The sequence below is a fragment of the Leuciscus leuciscus genome (genome assembly GCF_965113295.1).
Source record: "Leuciscus leuciscus genome assembly, chromosome: 20".
Classification (NCBI taxonomy): domain Eukaryota; kingdom Metazoa; phylum Chordata; class Actinopteri; order Cypriniformes; family Leuciscidae; genus Leuciscus; species Leuciscus leuciscus.
The window spans coordinates 25,561,223-25,580,244 of record NC_138744.1 but is presented as its reverse complement, the minus strand read 5'-3'; the positions used below and the strand labels follow the sequence as shown (position 1 = coordinate 25,580,244).

The 19,022-nt window shown below is 36.4% G+C and overlaps 2 protein-coding genes across 3 annotated transcripts; one reads left to right on the top strand and one right to left on the bottom strand.

Annotated features, from left to right (window-relative positions):
* Positions 1-2,800: 2,800 nt before the first annotated feature.
* LOC309483126 (uncharacterized protein) lies at positions 2,801-8,936 on the top strand (the record flags this gene model as incomplete). The annotated part of the gene is made up of 16 exons (XM_082148771.1): positions 2,801-2,992; positions 3,142-3,280; positions 4,037-4,132; positions 4,218-4,601; positions 4,735-4,836; positions 4,911-5,143; positions 5,237-5,415; positions 5,515-5,605; positions 6,105-6,452; positions 6,554-6,671; positions 6,949-7,040; positions 7,136-7,253; positions 7,491-7,595; positions 7,865-8,050; positions 8,338-8,514; positions 8,719-8,936. Exons 1-16 carry the CDS (start codon positions 2,918-2,920, stop codon positions 8,934-8,936), a joined length of 2,661 nt encoding a protein of 886 aa, XP_082004897.1. The 5' UTR covers positions 2,801-2,917.
* Positions 8,937-12,573: 3,637 nt separating this feature from the next.
* Positions 12,574-17,890, bottom strand: LOC309484353 (uncharacterized protein). Of its 2 annotated transcripts, XM_082150580.1 has the most exons (8): positions 17,540-17,890; positions 16,683-16,985; positions 15,315-15,374; positions 14,843-14,902; positions 14,388-14,447; positions 13,942-14,015; positions 13,761-13,804; positions 12,574-12,772 (listed from the first exon to the last, which is right to left on the bottom strand). In XM_082150580.1, exons 2-8 carry the CDS (start codon positions 16,903-16,905, stop codon positions 12,724-12,726), a joined length of 570 nt encoding a protein of 189 aa, XP_082006706.1. In that variant the 5' UTR covers positions 16,906-16,985; positions 17,540-17,890; the 3' UTR covers positions 12,574-12,723. The 2 variants fall into 2 exon arrangements, with proteins under 2 accessions (XP_082006706.1, XP_082006707.1); XM_082150581.1 differs by lacking the exon at positions 14,843-14,902.
* Positions 17,891-19,022: the final 1,132 nt, after the last annotated feature.

The window sequence follows — 19,022 nt, the reverse complement described above, 5'->3', positions numbered from 1 at the left end:
CGGTTGCTAGGATATTTTGGGTGGTTGCTAGGTGGTTGCTAGGGTATTTTTTGTGGTTGCTGGGGTGTTCTGGGTGGTTGCTAGGCCTTTGCTAGGGTGTTATGGGTGGTTACTAGGATGTTTTGGGTGGTTGCTAGGTGGTTTCTAGGGTATTTTGGGTGGTTGCTATGATATTCAGGGCGGTTGATATGGTGTTACTAGGTGGTTGGTAGTTGTCACAGATGGTTAAAATTGAGTTTTTATAGAGTTCTTAGCATGATCTTGGCATGATTTAACACTCAACTAATCGCTATTAGCTATTCACTGCTAGCATGTGTAGCATGTTGGAAGTGCTGTTTGCTAGCATGAGTCAAAAGAGCCAAACCTCATCTCTATACGATGTTCTGATACAGAGATATATGTCTTGCTAAACGGTTGCTAGGGTACTCAAGTTTGGTTGCTATGGAGTTGCTTGGGAACTGGAAGCTTTAAACTTAAGAAATTTAAAGTGGTTTGAAGTTAAAAGTTGTTTGAAGTTTATGAATTTAGAGTTTATAAGTGTATTAAATTGATGTTTATAAGTACAAGTTTTTGAGTTTAGAGTTTATAAGTCATTCCCGTGTTCGTATTAAAGGAATTAGATGAAAACATGTGTGTTGTTGCACTGCACTGCACGGACGATCTTACTTTGTGCATTTGTGCATTGCATTGAAGAATAACAAACACATGCAAACACATGTAAACACTCGCTGCTTGCATTGCACACCAGATCTAACTCATTCCCGTGTTCATAATAAAAGGATTAGATGATAACGTGTGTTGTTGCATTGCATTGCACGAACGAGCTAACGTTGTGCATTTGTGCATTGCATTGCATTGCATTGCATTGCATGAAGAATAACAAACACATGCAAAAACATGCGCTTCTTGCATTGCATTGCACACCAGATCGCCCGGGTTCATATTAAAAGGATTAGATGATACCGTGTGTTGTTGCACTGCATTGCACTGACGATCTAACGTTTGTGCATTTGTGCATTGCATTGCATTGAAGAATAACAAACACATGCACTTCTTGCATTGCAGCTGAAGCGTGTAATACACACGCTGGTCCACTAGCGGATGCGTGTCAATGTCACGCTTTGCCTCCTCAAGGCGTGAAAATGACACGCATGAATGAAGGTTGAGTATCAGTAGGGGGCGATCATTTCCTCAATGCCAACAACTCCCCACGGACCAAATAGAGAAGCGATATATTGCATTCTCCAAAATTCCCGCGTCGTTCAGGTAGGTCAAAGCCATATTTTTTATTATGGTTCTGTAATTTAAGAAAATCGAACGTTGCTGTAGCCTAACGTTATATTTGTGTGTGTGTGGACTGTGGAGCTTTTTAATCTATGGTAATAGATTAACGTTAATAAACGTCAATAACGTTAATAGAAATTGATATTAATTGGCTAATTACGTTTATGAAAAGTTGTTATGGGCGATGGGAAGTAACTTTAGATAAACCCCGCTGCTTGTTGATGATGATGATGATGATGATAACTTATAGCCTATGCGCGGATTTCGATCCTGAAATATCGATACTGATGTTGTAGGCCTATCTATTCTAAAGGATCTATCCACACATAAAAAATGTCGATCCTAGGGTGTTTTTTTTTAAACCAGTAATTTTATTTATTTAGCACGAATTTATTTTATTCAGAAAGTATGCATTAAATTGATTAAACGTGACAGTAAAGGCTTTTACATTGTTACACAAATATATATATTTCATGTAAATGCTGTCCTAATTATGATGCTGAAAATTCAGTTTTGATCACCGGAATAAATTACATTTTAACATATTCAAATAGAAACCAGATCGCCTGTTTTAAATTGCAATAATATTTCACAATATTTGTTTTAACAAAGATTTACTGTATTTTTGATCTAATAAATGCAGCCTTGGTAAGCAGATTAGACTTCTTTCAACATCTTACCAACCCCAAACTTTTGAAAAGTAGCATGTAACATGTAATATTTACTAGAATTTAGCTAGTTTTGGAAATTTTATTTTGTTTGATCGTTAAAGTTCAAATGGATTGTGTTATGTTCTGTAATTGTTGTTAATAAATCTGTCAGAAGAAAATGTGCAAAAGTTTTCCCTATTGGGGTACAACAGTGGCAGTCTTTAAAACAATTAACAATGGTTTTACTACGGTAACCATACACATGACTAATAACAGGTGCATCAAGAGCACAAATCACAAATTATTTTAGAGGTCATGAAAATGTATTCATATTTAGCATATTAATGATGCATTCACCACCTCATATATCACGACACACTGCTTCTGTTCATAAATGCAGTTTACATGCTGAATATCCATTGTGCAATAACAGAATCACAGTTATCTTCTTTATTTTGTTACAGTTCTGCATCTATAATATGACAAATCCAGGAAGCCTTGCTGCAAGAGAATTAACTATGTTTTTGTTTTCCTTTGTCCAACAGCTCCTGTTTTTACCTACCATCCTTCCCTGTTACCGCTACCTGTATCTCGTCATAAAAAAACCAACGGCTCTTTTAAGAGCCACTCCTATACTCCTCTTACTGCCTCTCTCCTCACACACTCTCTCTATTTCTATTTCTCTCTCTCTCGCTCTCTCTCTCTCTCTCTCTCTCTCTCTCTCTCTCTCCTCACACACACACACACACACACACACACATTTTCTCTCTCTCTCTCTCTCTCTCTCCATTTCTTTCTTCTAAAAGCTTCACTGTCTTCAAGTAAGTATTGGTACTGTTCTTTATTTTTCTTTCACCTTACTCTCTCTCACTGTCCAAAACATTTTTAAAAATGTAGTTTTATATAGCCTATACTCTGTCCTCAATTCTTTTTGTCTGACCGTGTTTTTATCTTCCTTTCCAGTATAGTATACTATCTTTGAAATGGCTGCTCAGCAAGACAGAGGGAGAGCAGAAGATGCTATTTTCCTCGCAGACATGCTTCTTGCTCAAACCAAAGTGAGTATTTTTTTTTGAGATAGTGATCTTCCAGTATTAATGTAATTAATACTAAATAGTGGGAATTAGAGTGCGAAATTTGAATGAACTGCTCAAGAGTTGGCTGTATTTCAGTGTTATCATACAATGTTCACTTTCTGTCATGCAAGGAAAAGGAAGCGAAGGGCAAAGCAACATCTGCTAAAGGCAGTAAATTTAATGTCCGATGGGTGGAGAGAGATGCTGAAGGACGTCCACTGCTAAAAAGAAGCAGAAGTGGAGAGACACGAAAACGTGCTTCAGCTACAGGTAGTCCATGTCTTCCAGGATTATTTGTGATTACCCACCCAGTCTTTCTTAACTAAGTATAACTGTGCCCATTGTATACAGAATTCAGCTTGCTATTTGTTAGGTAACATAAATATGGTTTTGTGTCACTTTTGAAACATAGACCACTAAACTGCGGGGCTTCCAGTGCACAGCTTTTTCCTTTATTTTTTTCCATGGTAAAACTTTCTGGATTTCTGTTTCCGGTTTTTAATAATTTTCCTTTGAATACTGTATGTTAAACTGTAAAGTAGGAGAGAGGCCGCACTGAAGAAGGCACGCTCCGAAACGCGTCTGTGCAAATAAAAGTATATATGCATAATGCGGCCTCTCTCCTGCTTTGCGTATTCTAATTATCCAGGCCAGCACTCTTAAAGTTTATAAGTATATGCATTGAGTGAAGCCTTCTCCTATCCTCACTTACTTGTTAAACTGTGCCATCAGAAACACAACGTGGTGGTGGATGTGTTACTTATGTTATTGACTTCACTGTAATGTTAAGTAATTCCAAAGAAATTAAGTGGAAGTGAAGCAATCGGTGTCAGGTTCATGCTGCTAACAGTTCAATATTATGTCCAGATAATGAGGAAAAAAAACATATGGAGATTAATGGAATTGTCAGACATGTCAATTAGCCTATTATAGCCTTAAGTCACTAATATTGTACTGAACACTGTATTATATGCTTGTAAGACATAAAAAAATTGTTATCTCGTTCCTTTCTATCTATCTTTTCAGTTGTTTCCGTTGTTGGCAGTGAGGGAACTACTCCTTTTGAGTCATCTGAGGAGGTTCCCACAGTTACCCAATCAAACTGCTCTCAACACTCATTTGGTATGACAGATGACACCTGACCTTACTGTAAGCAAGTTAGCAATAAGCGTGAAAGGAATGATTATTTCTTATTTCTGTCTTTTAGACAGTGAGATGCAGAAACTGCAGGACATTCTGACCTCAGCAGATGTTGAAGGCATCAGCAAGTATCCTTCGACATCCACATCATGGTGCTTGCGCCAATCTGTAGCCCAAGATGAGTGGCGGAAAGCAAGGGCCTATCACATCAACTGCTTGCTGTCCTGTAATGTGGCTCCAGAAAATAACTGCAGCCACTGCACATCTCCTGCCGTCATTCGCTGCAGAGACTGCATGCCCCAAGAGTGGCTGTGTATGGATTGTGACATACACATACACAAAAAACTCACCCTCCATAACAGGGAGTCCTGCATTGAGGGAATTTACAAGCCCATTGAGCCAACAGTGTGCTGTGTACAAAAAGAGGGCAAATATACACTGGTCAATCAAGGTAGTGTTCTGAACCTCTTCGGCAAAGTGATTAAAAAGTGATTTTATTAAAAAAAAATTTTTTTTTTACTTTTATTGTCTTAATTGGACATATTTTAATGCTTTCTCACTAATTATTTAACTTCTCTTTTCAGTATGTTTATTGCCTACAGTGAGACCTGTCCAGTTATGTACTTGCGACCCTTCAAACGTCACAGAATCAGCTGGCAGAGCAATCATTTTGGTTTGCATAAATGGTATGAATTATGGTTTATATTTTTATTTATTCTTGTCCCCTTGTGTGTTACAAGGTTCTACTTTTTGATTTTAGGTCGGTATGATTTGCACTTGCCAAACTTGCTGTGCAAATTGTGTCTGGCACATTGGACACCTGACATGAGCGACCTAATAAGCAGTGGGTATTGGCCGGCATCTGTGAATGCTGACACGCTGTTTTCCATAGATGTCTTCAGCTCATTTGAAGAAATGAAAACTGTTGCACCAGGTTTATCGAGACAAGGTTTTTTGCGGATGTTGGAGAGGAGGACCTGTCTCTTTGGAAGGGTGAGATCAGTGTAGATCAAAGTTGCCTCAAGTAGAGATGAGAGAATATTAGTGTAGCTATTTCATTTTACTCTTTACTAATCGAATGTGCAGGGTGGGAAAATACATGGAGACGTATTCCAAAGAAGCTTCATGGAATACACATTCTGCCAGTACCAGTGTGAGAAAATGGCCAGTGTAGAGCACTTCACCTGCCCGGCATGTACACCCAACATGCTTGCTCTTTGTGCAGATGGCAACAGAAAAGTGTACCGGTTTCGGCAGTCAAAAGGGTTAGTTGTTTTACACTTGTAGTTGTTTTACTTAATGTAAAATTAACAGAACATATAATGTCTGACACTGAACATATATTTTTTTCTTATTCTATCTAGGTCAGAGGAACCCTATTTTGATGGCACCTTCATTGCCAAGGACACTGATGTACACCATTTTGTTGATGAGATCAGGAGTAAAATGAAAAGTGTTAGTAAAATATGTCGTTTTTTGCACCTTTGATTTATATCCAAAATTTGCAATGTGTAATTGTTGTTTTATTAAATAGATGTGTATCCCTAGTTGGTGTAAGCTTATATGATACACTTAGTTTGTTACTAGCACTTTTAGCATGGTGCACTCTTTCAAGCAATCTTGTGTTGAGGTATAAATTAGATATGGTATGTGTGGTGGCATCCAAAGTGGCTAGTTTAGTCATGTAATAGCAGATCTCTGCAAGAGATAGTGACTATGCATGCAGTTTGTCACCCTGCCTTTCAACTAGTTTGTGTAGCTAGAGTAGAGAAAGTAGAAGATGCATTTTCTGAAGCTCCTCTTTAGTAGTAGTTTGAAAGTAAACCTTTATTGTCACCGATCATTACAAAGATGCCATTTGGTGTGATGTAACCTGACTCATCTTGGTGGATGAAGTAACTAGTTAGAAAAAATAGCAACTTTCAGTTTTAACCAGAATTATTGTGTCATGCAGACTGCCGGCAAAGGGATCTGTGGAGCCAGTCAGTGGTCTGCTGCACGTGAAACGGCCAGAAGAGCAAGCAAACTGGATGAAGAGGGCCTTGAGGTGGTTGTTTGCAGACATGGAGTGCTACTCAAGGCTCTTAACATGTACAGGGGGGAAATATTTGCTTATCCGCTGTACCTGCAGAAGGAGCTCCAAGCAGCCACAAACGGACAGTTCTATTGCACAGATATTGCTTGCAAGTATTGGCCTTACCTTGAGAAGTTGGCAGTCTCCATGTTGGAACTCAGACCTTTACTGCAGATGAGACCATTCCTTTCTGTCATGCATGCCAAGGCTCATTCAACCAAGTGTGAGGTACTGCATATTCTTTATCATACCATTTAAAAAAAAATGTTTTATTACTTATATAAAACACTGTATATGACTATAATTTATGTGCCATGCTGATTTGTAAGATAATCTGGAGTGGAAAAAATCAGGAAGGTGCTGGCACAACTGCAGGGGAGGAGGTCGAAATGGTCAACAGCTACCTGTCTCGTTGTGCCCTCACAACCAAGTACATGACAAAATCTGGTAATTATTGCTCATTTATATTATCTTAGGAAACCTGTCTTTTATTCTTTTTTTATTTTTATTCTTTTTATTCTAACTGTCTAATACTTTGTACTGAGATTACAAATATTATATAATATAGCAAATATACAGTTGTAAATATTCTAACATACAGCACATTAATAAAACTGCATTACATCTCTCTTAAATTAAAAATCAATTGTCAATGCGTGGATGAACTGCAATACCATGAGCATTAATGGTACTTTCCTCCATCACATCATTTTGTTGTTTAAAGCCAGGAATGATATGCTAACTGTCCATGCTATTGGGTGGAACCGACGGAAGTGGGAAGGCCTTCATCTTGCCCTATCCAGCAGATACATCAAGGTATTATGTTATGTCTGAGTTATGTATACTAAGCTTTTCATGATTTTCCTCACTTTTTAAGATTGCAAAGTCAAAAATCTTTTTTTTTACACCAGACTTTGAAAAAGGCTGAGGCTGAATCTCAGAAACTGGAGGATTTGAGCAGTGAACTGGGGTGTCCTGAGAACATCGTGCATCAGTGGGTACATGATGTCAGACAATGGGCTACTGACGGTACAGTATTTTATGGACATTCTTCAACAACATGTAGTTTACTAATACTGCAATTTTATAAGTGAGAATCTTTGCCATGCATAAGGATTAAGTAAGGGGGCGCTGTCCTGTTTTTGTTTGATATAAACTTGTGGGCTTGTAAACTCCTTTGACACTGTTAACAGTGATTTTGGGCTCTAAATGAACTTGAACTTGCAAGACATAATAATTTACTTGTATTATTGTTGTTGCTTTAAGATTCTGTAGGTACCAGATGTGATGACCAACATAACCTTCAGAAATCAATTGAACAAATGTTTCTTGGTGTTCATCAAAAAAAAGCCAGCCTTTATAATCACACTGGTATGTTGAAAACTCATCTAATATTTGTGTCTTTTTTAATACTTGCAGATGACTTATGTGGATTGTTTTGGTATTATAGTGTTTTTAGGTCCTTAATTTTAAAATGTCTTCCTTTTAATGTTAGGCCGATTATGCCTTTTAAGTCATTTGATTTTATTACATTTTGATGTATTAATTCTTAAGTCAGTTATAAGTATTTCATGTAACTTTCTGATATCTGTATACACATGCTTGTGCATCATGTTTTCTGTGTTTTAAAAATTTTATAGACAGCAACAAAATTCGACACTTGCGTCGAAGAAAATTGTGGGAAGAGAAGAGAAAACTCCTGCAAACAATCAAGCTCTACAATGAGCAGGTGCCAGATGAGGAGCGCATCGTTGAGGAGAAGGTGGAGAGCGGTTTCTCCGTGGGAGGAGACAGTCTAATATGGCCGTGGGAAGTGCACAGCAGTGGTAAGTAGCAATTTCTTCTACATACGTGTGTGTGTGTGTGTGTGTGTGTGTGTGTGTGTGTGTGTGTGTGTGTGTGTGTGTGTGTGTGTGTGTGTGTGTGTGTGTGTGTGTGATATGTTGTATATGCTACTGTAAACATATGCCACATTTTATCTGATTACATTTATATTACATTTTTGCACTCTGTACCAGTATATGGGATGTTCATACACTACTTGGGTTTTGCCTGCTGTTTAGACTGTACAGGTCAAATTTTAATCGAAGGGATGTTATTTGTGTGACTTCAGAATCCAGCAACATCCTCACCAAGAAGAAGATTTTTGATGTGTACATGTCAAAAGTGCGGCTTCAAGAGGAAAAGATCATTGTGATGAGGGAGATGAGACAGCACTGCACCTATCTCAGAGAGCTGTCTGGAAACATAAGGACAGTGATATCAGAAATGTCTTCTGGCAGAAACAGTGGTAAGATGCTAACTTTTATTACATTCTTGCTGTAATGCTTTTGGGGATCCTATAAAACCCCACTCAATTTGAGATCAAGTGTTACATTATGGATTCCTTGTGGCTGGATCTAAATGGTCTGTAGTTCTTTAGTAAAGTCAGTTAAAGAATAGCTCAACAACAATGGAAGTATTGTCATGCCTCGCTTTTCATTTTTCATTCTAGGCAGTTTAAGTGAAGAGGGTCATCGCGGGCTCCTGTGTCTCCTTCAGAAAAGACTTGCAGATGTAGAGGAGAAGTTCCAAGTCGTTTGCTCAAGTTACAGCCTGGCTTTAGGACCAAATGCTGCTTCTCTGCTGGAGGATGGGCCCGAGGAGATACCAGAGGACCATGAAGAAGTTGATTTTGAGAGTTCAGATGACAGTGATTTTGAGGCAGTGTAAATGAGTGCTTCTTAACTGGTCGGATGCGTTTAGACTGCGTGCGTGTCAATTATGACTGGACTGCAGGTGTGTTTCAAGGAAAACAAAAAACTTTTTTAAGTGTAATAATGGATGTCTTATGCAGTGCTTTTATTGTGGACTATTGTTACCTCAGTTCACAAAGAGCAGGTCGATTTTTAAGTTTCACCTCTGATGTTTCATGGACTATTTCTACAGTCAACTGTGGTGCTAGAGCTTGCGAATGACAACAGCCTCTTGCAGTGGTGACTTTCCCAAGCTTTGCCCATCTCATCTTGTCAACATAATGACCTTTACTGTACAAAAATGTTACACTTACATTAATGTAATAGTTTGTTTGTTTTATTCACAGTGATTGTGGATACTTTTAGAATGAACCATTTACTGTACATGTCACTACATTAAATACTTTCCAGAAATGACTGATCAATACCCATAGTTGAGTCTTAAGTGTAGTATTTCCTGTTGTTATTACTGCTGTTATCTTGCCAACAAAAGGAACTAATTTACCATGGCATTACTTAAGGTAACTATAAAACTGTGTTGTACATGCATGCAAACTAGTTCATGCTGAGCTGTTGTTTTGATTTTCTCTGTCTTCTTGAAAATAAGATATTCAATTACTGATTTTTTCATTTGTATCTTAACATTGTATGCCAGTTGTACACGGTATATTACACAGGGTGTGTAATCGCACAAAATACAATTTTCACATGCTAATAGTCAAGTAGGTATACAGTTATGTGTTGTATAAATTAATTAGTAAATTATAGCCATAAATAAGATAAGTTCTTCATTATCTTGCTGCATAACTTCGCTCTGGATAAAATAATTAACACTAGACAACTGGTGTTGTAAATATCAGCTTACAATTATAGGGTATTTGCTTTAATTCATGTCTACCATTTTATACATGCATATATTTATGTATGAATGTCCTTGTGGTCTTTGTATCACATATAACTTTGTTCTTTACATAAATAAATAAAAAGTGCTATGTAAATAATGTTATTTTTATCATTATTATCTGTGTAAAAACATAAGTTGAAAATATTTAACCTAAAGAAAACGAATAGAATAGGTTCATTGGAGACTCTAAAATTGCCCTAGGTGTGAATGGGAGTGTGAGTGGTTGTGTGATGGATTGGCGACAAGTCCAGTCAGTGTACCCTGCCTCTCCAAAATGGCGGCGAAAAGTGCCTGCATTTCAACATGAAAACACAAATTTTAATAAAGGATGACATATTTTTTTATTATTTGTTGGCAATATCAGTTGTTCATATTTCTTTACCTAACACGTTTTTTTTTTTAGTTTTTTTTTTTTTTTTTACTTCTTCCGTTTCTGTGGTCAGGTTACGCGCCTGCGTCATAACGGTTACCTTAGCAACTAATATGAATCTCCCGAAACAAGCAGTTTTAGCTAATAATAATAACCATAAGACGATGTTTTTGGTCTGAATTAATACAACACGTATTATGCTTTTGCAGTAGCATGTCTGTTAGGAAGTTACTTTATACTATAGTTCTTTTTGAAACCCTACTTACTTACAACCCCAGTTTGCCAACCAGAAGAACTACATATTTAACGGGCTGTCTATCACGTTGTAATCTGCTGCAACAGGGAATTGTAGTTTTATTTTTGTAAATTACTAAAACATGTAAATGGATGTCTGGACTATTAAACTGAGAGTGCACTCATGGGTATGGGTGGATGTAAAACACAGTAGTTTGGTCAAAATTTTTAATTATAAATAATAACTAGGTGAGATTCAGTTTTTACAATTTTTGGTGATGTCCCCTATTGGTGATTGCACCAAACGGTAGCCCTCGTGATGGAAGAGTTCAAGAGCTTTATATAACAGTTGGTGTCATCATTGTAGCCCATTCAGTTGCTGAATTATAAGACTCACAAAATGCATCAATGTCAAAGTTCAGAGGTCAATATTTCAAAGCAGGAGCCAGGTACAGCCTTCAGATTGCAATGCTGTTACTCGGCTGATCAAGACCTTTCCGGTGATGTGTTTGGTTTAATCATATGACAAAATAAAAAATTTCACTCTGCCCACTCAGCCCTTGTGTCATGCATGCATTTCAAAGACACATGAAGTGGTCTAATGTATAAATGTTAATTAAAATGTATTTGTTGGACACAGTTGCCAAATTCATTAATGAAATGTTTATTTTGACTTATTTGAATCACAGATGTCACTGTGGGCCTCTTGGAACTTTTCTTTTTCACAAACCCTAACCTAATAAAAAAGTGTTTCAGAGTGATCTGATTTAATATGAATTAAAATACAGAGGTGAGTTACATTAAAAATCATTATAGTCCATCCTCCCATCCCATACTTTTATAGTTCATAATTAAGTGTTTTTATGCTGTGGTCATATGGCTAAGTGACTTCAACCGTCATCCAATTTACCTTACATATGTAATTATATTACACTTCCCATTGCAAGAGCAATACAGTAATTAGATTTACTAATTACTTTTGTGTTACTTTGAAATCTCACACCAGCCTATACCACAAGCAGAGCAAGATACCAAATCATGAGGTCTGATTCAGGGTCAGTTTCACACACAAAAAAAAACACATATTAAAACCTGGTCCTTGACCAAAAGACACCTCAGCTCTCATGATATTTTTCAAAAGTCCAGAGCTCAAGTAACTGAAGTAAAGATAATTTGATTACAATAGTAACTGTAATGTGATTTCTAAGATTATACATGTAATCCTGTACATTACCTTGTTAATGAAAGACATCTGTTTGCAGTAATCTTAGTAAAAGTAATCTATACACTGTTGTAATAACAGTGCCATCTGAAGAGGAAGGGGAATCCAGGGACAGCTCCATCCAGGACAACAGTAAAGTCACAAAATGTATGTCATAATGACACAACACATATGTACAATGCTTTATGAGGTCACTGACACACTTTTAAAACTATTTTTATTGAACAAAACTTCACAATGTGATTGGTAGGACTTGCAACAGTTCACATTATTTTTAATTATGGTACAATTACTCAACACATTATGTAATGTAGTTTCACATATATTTAAAACATGTATTTGTTATTTCCCAAATTTGTCAATCTTTATGTAAAAAAGCTTTGTATAGTTGTATAACAGGTTGCCATTTAGAATCATGGTGCTGTATGCAAAGGCATTTCCATTGTTTGACAGATGAAATGTGTAGGCAAAATATGTGATCAATTAATTAGTGTGGATGATTGATATGTTTCAATAGCCCAACACTGACAGGACATCATGTATTATTCATAGGAGAGACAGTATGGTTTCTATATAGAGAAAAGTTAAGGACCAAAAGCTACGAATGTTTATTTTTTTATAAAACTATTCTCTGAATAAATTCCCATATATATTTTATGTTGTCTTGGATGCTCATATAATGAAGTGTACAATTCAATAAATAGTGTATCTGAAAATAAAGAACAAATTCATTCCTCAATGTTTTATTGATGAAAGCACAGTAAAACAGAGTGCAAAACATGAAAGTATTAATACCCAATACAAAGTGCAAAATGAAATACACCTGAAAGAGGCAATGAAAGGGTCCAGTCGCAAGAAGCGTTTATTCACAACAGTAAGAAAGAAAGAAAGAAAGAAAGAAAGAAAGAAAGAAAGAAAGAAAGAAAGAAAGAAAGAAAGAAAGAAAGACAGAAAGAAAGAAAGAAAGAAAGGCAAACTATTACAAAAAAAACATAACAGTGCTCCAGCACCTTCTTGGGCACCTGATGGGAGCACTAACAAGTGTCCATATCCGCTACCCACTCCAATGGCCACTTCTTTCCACTATAACACAATAAGGAAATATGCAATTAGCTGTTTTGGTTCTGCAGATGAACTGTAGACACAAAGACACACATTAAGACCCCTGTAGCCTTTTTTCAATAGCTGTTTTAGTGGGGTTTCATTACATCACAGTAGGCTAATGCTAGTCAACTACAATGCAATGAAAGCCTTAATTGTTATTTTAAGACAAGAAAATCCTATAATCTGTTATGTTTCTGACATGAATCACTGTTTGGTGTGCACAATACTCACAATAATACGTGTTTTACATTTTTGGTAGGTTTATCTATACTTAGGCCAACTGCTCAGTTTTAGAGACAATTCTATTTAAACAAATCAAAATTTTTTTTTTTTGTAACTCATAAATGAGGAATGTGAAGTCCACATTTTACTGTAAGACAACATATGTGACAAATGAAGATCACAAGCTGACACTAAATATATTGATCCAGTTATTAAAGGGATAGTTCACCCAAAAATCGGTCCCCATTGACTACAATAGTATATTTTTTTCCTACTATGGAAGTCAATGGGGACCGAGATCTGTTTGATTAAAACATTCTTCCAAATATCTTCCTTTGTGTTCAGCAAAACAAAGAAACTCATACAGGTTTGGAACAACTTGAGGGTGAGTAAATGATGACAGAATTTTCATTTTTCAGAGCCACCATAACAACTTTTTGGACTGAAGTTGTTATGGTTTTGGACACCACCGTCATCAAAACACCAAATGAAAGCATATACTGTATTTTGGACGAATGGAGCTCCCCAGATTTCAGAGACTTAGAGAATCTATGCCAAAGAACATGAAACTCTTCTGGTGGCACGTAGTAGCCCAACACCTTATTAAGACACTTTGTGTTGGTTATAATAATATATTTATGAACTATATAGACACATCTTACTTTAATCTTACCTAACATATGTCAATAGTTTGTGCATGTTAAAATTAATTGACTATGTGTTACCCATGAGAAGTCGTACATACCAGAGTTTGCATGGCTCCCACTCCACTTGCTTCCATTTTTGGCCCTAAAAATAGTGAGACTTTTTTAGTTTCAAATATTTGCCATGTTTAGCAGTTATACCAATCACCAATACTTTTTCAAGACCATTACACCAATAAAAGAACATTATGTAACCTGTATAGTGTTTTAGTGGTATTTAACCTTGATAACTCTGTATTTGGCAACCCTCTTCACAGGGTAATAATCCTGGCTCCCTGTCACTGTATGTGGGCATTCTGAAAAAAAAAAAAAAAATTACATTCACAAAGCTTAACACTACAGAAAGCCATTATATAATGATAAGTGGTTATTAAGCTATCATGGGTTGTACTTAGTTACAGTTTTCATATTGTAGTTATTATGGAACAGAAGTTGTATTGAACACTGGTAATTTACTGTAATCAACAGTTTAGGGTTGGGCAGTTGTGATAAATATATAGGCAAACAAATACAAGTTAAATCCATGAATTCAAATTAATCTCTATTGTGCTGCCTGGGAATTGTTAATCACTTTCTCATAGCAGACTAACATGCTTTTGACTGTGAAAACCAAAACCAAAAAATGTTTTACTTTCTGACTATGTACAGTATACTGTACATCAACACACCTTTCCTTTTATTTGGCCGCACAGTAGTGGGAGCAGGGCAGCCTCCTTCCACAACTTCCACTGTCAAACAAGGTAATAACAACAAATTTAAATGATTATGGTGTAATATTTGCAAGGGTTTGAATCTAACAAAGAGCTGTAGAATATGATGTGTAGGACAGGACATCTCTGCAGCAGCGCAATATTTAATTTAAAATGGTATTTTAACACAAATTTTGCCTTTAACAAATATTGCACCTCCTGTGATTTGAAAATTGCAGTAGGCCATATTGCGATTTCGATAAGATTTTGATTAGTTGTTCAGCCCTACTGTTAAATAAACAAATGAACATATGCATTTGGACATCGACCAAACCTAATAGGCCACAGCCAAATGCAAATACAGCCTTCATGAAGACTCACAACCATTAATATCAATCCCAATGTATGGATTTACACACAGTACATCAACACACCTTTCCTTTTATTTGGCCGCACAGTAGTGGGAGCAGGACAGCCTCCTTCCACACCTTCATCTGTTAAATACAGAGAACATTTAAAATATGTAAAAAAAAAAAATTTTATTTGTCAAAATATTTTTCTAAGGTGAGAGAGAGACCTTTAAAAAGTGCTCTTTAGACAGACCAATTTCGAATAATATAACCAGGTTTCCTACACATTTCAAAATTCCAGACTTTTATGTAGGTTTTTCAGAACATCTGAAGATACATCAGAGATCTGAGTACAAATATCTAGATGTTTATGTACATGAATGGTTTTAAAATCCAACTATTAACATGTAAGTTACTTTCTGACTATGTATGCTATTATGTTGCCAGATAATTGCAATAAGACTGTAGCTAGATTCTGCAGCTCATACTCATCAATTTTGTGGCATTCAGTCCACACTCATATACAGAAAGCTGGACAAACAGTACATCAACACACCTTTCCTTTTATTTGGCCGCACAGTAGTGGGAGCAGGGCAGCCTCCTTCCACAACTTCATCTGTTAAACACAGGGAAACATTTAAAATATGTAAAAAAAAATATTTAAGCACAGTTTATAATGAAGACTGGGCTTTATTTGTCAAAATGTCTTTCCATGAACAACTAAAACTTTGATTCAGGAATTGAAGGCAGCATACAGTGAGCACTTGATACATAAATTATGCATTATGGGTGAATTATTCCTTTAAGGATAACCAGGTTCTGCCATTAGCAGGCTAAAGTCGCTGAATGACTTTACCAGGCTAAAGAGGCTGAAAATAGCCTATCATTCAACAACTTTATAACCTTGAATAGACAGTTGATCTTGCAAATCAATTTCCACCAAAGTGTCTATGGGAATTAGGGTTGCACGAAATTGACAAAATGTTATATTGGAATATTGATCATGAATATTGTTATAACGATATTAATTTAGATATTCTTCAACATATGTAAAAACACAAAAGTTCATTGGCCCCATTTCTGATATTTTTCGCCTCCGATCGCCTCTCTCCACAAAATAAACAAAATATTGCATACTTTCTGCAACATTTTCATATGATGTTGCACAACGTGATATTGCAATTACAATAGTGAGTCAATATATTGTGGACCATGAATAGGAAGACACCAAAACACCCAAACAATGTCCTAAATATGGGCAAACACAGGCATTACTGAAGTAATGAAGTAATGACAACAGCAGCAGTTCATGGAATTTGATGAGAGGTTCTAATCATATAATCGTTTTAAAATGTATATACAGTGGTGGCCAAAATCATTAGAACGGTTCGATTTTTTTATGTTTTAAAAGAAGACTTCCGATCTCCAAGGATTTATTTGATCCAAAATACAGCAAATACAGTAATATTGTGAAATATTTTTACAATTTAAAAAAACTGTTCTCTGTTTGATTACATTTTTAAACGTAATTTATTCCTGTGATCAAAGCAGGATTTTCAGCATCATTTCTCCAGTCTTCAGTGTCACATGATCCTTCAGAAATCATTCTAATATGATGATTTGATGCTCAAGAAACATTCATATATTTTTTTTTTTTCCGCTTTTATCCGAAGCAACTTACAGTGCACTTACAGGGACAATCCCTCTGGAGCCCCTGGACTTCACTGCCTTGCTAACGGACACACTATGTAATTTATTATTATTATCAATGTTGAAAACAGTTGTTTAATCTTTTTTTTAGGATTATAATAATAATACATGTTTCTGGACTCTGAATTTGTTTACAGTTTCACATTACACAAAGTAAGAGAATGGTTTTGTGGGGCTTACAACTTATTTTCAATACAATTTCAATTTTGCTTACCTTTTTCAAGAGAAACTGGGGAGGCTGCTGAAGGTTCTTCTGGGGAGTGGGGTCTTTTCCCCAGGTTCTGGGATAGCTGCGGTGGTTGTACTGAGGGTGCTAAAAGGGACACTGACTGTCCAATTGGGGACTTCGGTGGTTCAATAAGTGCTGCTGGGGGTCCCGTTGGAGCTGTTGGGGGATTAAGCAGGGCCACTGTTTCCTGTTGATCTGGTGTGACCATTGGTGGTCCTGTTGGGGGTTCAACTGGGGCTGCTGATGAAGGTTCATTAAGTTGTTCTGCAGCAACTTGTGGGGTCCAGCCTACATTGTAGAAGTACAGAATTATTAAACATTGATCAACCTTTTTCACAAATTTACGTCATTTTATAGAACAAACATCTAATCGATTAATTTAAGGGGAAAAAAACAACAGTAGAAATAATCGTTGGTTGCAGCCGTAGTAGCAAAAAGAGATGTATTGTGTATAGACCTAACAAGTGCTGTTCTACCAAACTACTTCTACCAAGCAGTATTGATTTAATAGGTGAATGTTCTTAAGACATGTGATGGATGTTTGAGTTAGTCTGGTGGTTGACCAATTGTGCCATTTTTTTCTACTGGAATTTTGTAATTAAAATTATAGCATGGCTAATTACCTTGTGTTCCAATTCAATGTCATAGTTCGTTATAAACAAACAAATAATAAAATATAGGCTATCGTGAAGTTACTCTGCTAGGAGCAGTTTTAATTGTAAGCGAAAACAATCAATGATAATCTGAATGATCTATTAGTCAAGAGAAGGCAACCACAGCCTTACCTGTGACAGCATCAAATACAGGACATTTAAAAAAATCAAATAACAGAATATTCTTACCTTGAATAACAATATCATACAGGCCCTTAATTCTTTCGAGGCATGTATGTGATGTCACATTCAGCTGACAGCGGGGTGCCAAAACCTCAGACACCCAAGCATTCGGCTGTTTTCCAGGCTTGGACAAAAGTAAACCCCCCCTTAAACCCAGTGCCTGCAATTTTTCAAGCTAGAAATACAAGGACACACACATACAAAGTAACATGTATTATTTTAAAATATATATAGCAACATTTGGAAAATAACCTGCGTAACCTGCATAAAAACAATGAAAGCAATCGCATACCAACAACACAGCTTCATCCTGGATATGAGAGGTGGTCCGATTTTTTTTCTGCATATACACCCAGCTCTCCCTCTTCTGATCAAATTTTTTAGTTTTTTTTTTAGCCTCAGCTTATGTGGCTGTTCTTCCTTACATGTGTTGCAAGTTTTGCAGGCCACATTCATTTCTGCATGGCAAACCATACAATTTCGCCTTGTTGACCCTTGACCTGGCATTTCTATCATAGATAGAGTAAGCGGGAGAGAGTGACAAAGACACAAAAAGATTTTGAGAAGTACTTCACACAAAGTATTTCACACAAACAAAACAGGACGAGATTTAAATTTAAAAAAGCAATACTTACTTGAAGACACCAGGCTTCTGGAAGAGAGGAAGACAATGTGACAATGTTATTAACGACAGCTTGTTGTACGACTGCATAAAATAAGAGAAAGAAATAGTGGAGATTGCACACCACAGAACAGAAAGTACACTGGATACTGCAAAATTTGGTATTGATCCGATACCAAGTAAATAAAGGGTTCAATAACGCTGATACCGATACTTTTTACTTTTAAAAGCATGCACTTTGGGTTGATATATGAGGTGAATACATTTTCATGACCTCTAAAATAATTTGTGATTTGTGCTCTCGATGCGCCTGTAATTAGTCATGTGTATGGTTACCGTAATAAAACCATTGTTAATTTTTTTAAAGGGCTGCCAGTGTTGTTGTACCCCAATCAAAGAGTATAGAAGCCGAAGAGGCGAAACTCTGTTGTGTTATGGGTAACAGTCTGTAGATGGCGCTGCGGAGGCGCGTCCGCCATTATGGACTGAAAGCTGCTGAAATCGTTAGCGCCAGTCAATGGCAAAAACAATGCCTCTTCTCTCACAAAAAGAAAAAAATACAAAAAAACGTCTCATACACAAATGCACACACAATAGATGGTGGTGTCTGATTAATTACTGAGATCTTGCCACCACTTCCATTTTAGTACTGTTTATAGTTCATGTGTGCACTTGCTAGTTTGCACATCTTTTTTGTAGCCTACCTTTCCGCCTGTAATAGGACATTCATAGATTGTTTTTGTTCTTGCCATTGAAACGTTCACTGTGTGCACTTTCACTGAAGATGTTGAAAAAACAAGTTGTTAATATTTTTGTGATATTCTATGTAAAAGATTAACTGTCTTTAGAAATGTTCATTTATAATTG

Bases quoted from the DNA above. Each gene is read 5' to 3' on its own strand.
- LOC309484353 (XM_082150580.1), bottom strand. From the start codon at position 16,905: ATGGTCACACCAGATCAACAGGAAACAGTGGCCCTGCTTAATCCCCCA. The intron at 14,016-14,387 runs GTGTGTTGATGT...TTTTTTTTTCAG, and splicing joins GCGGCCAAATAAAAGGAAAG to AATGCCCACATACAGTGACA. The intron at 12,773-13,760 runs GTATGTACGACT...ATTGTGTTATAG, and splicing joins TGGGAGCCATGCAAACTCTG to TGGAAAGAAGTGGCCATTGG.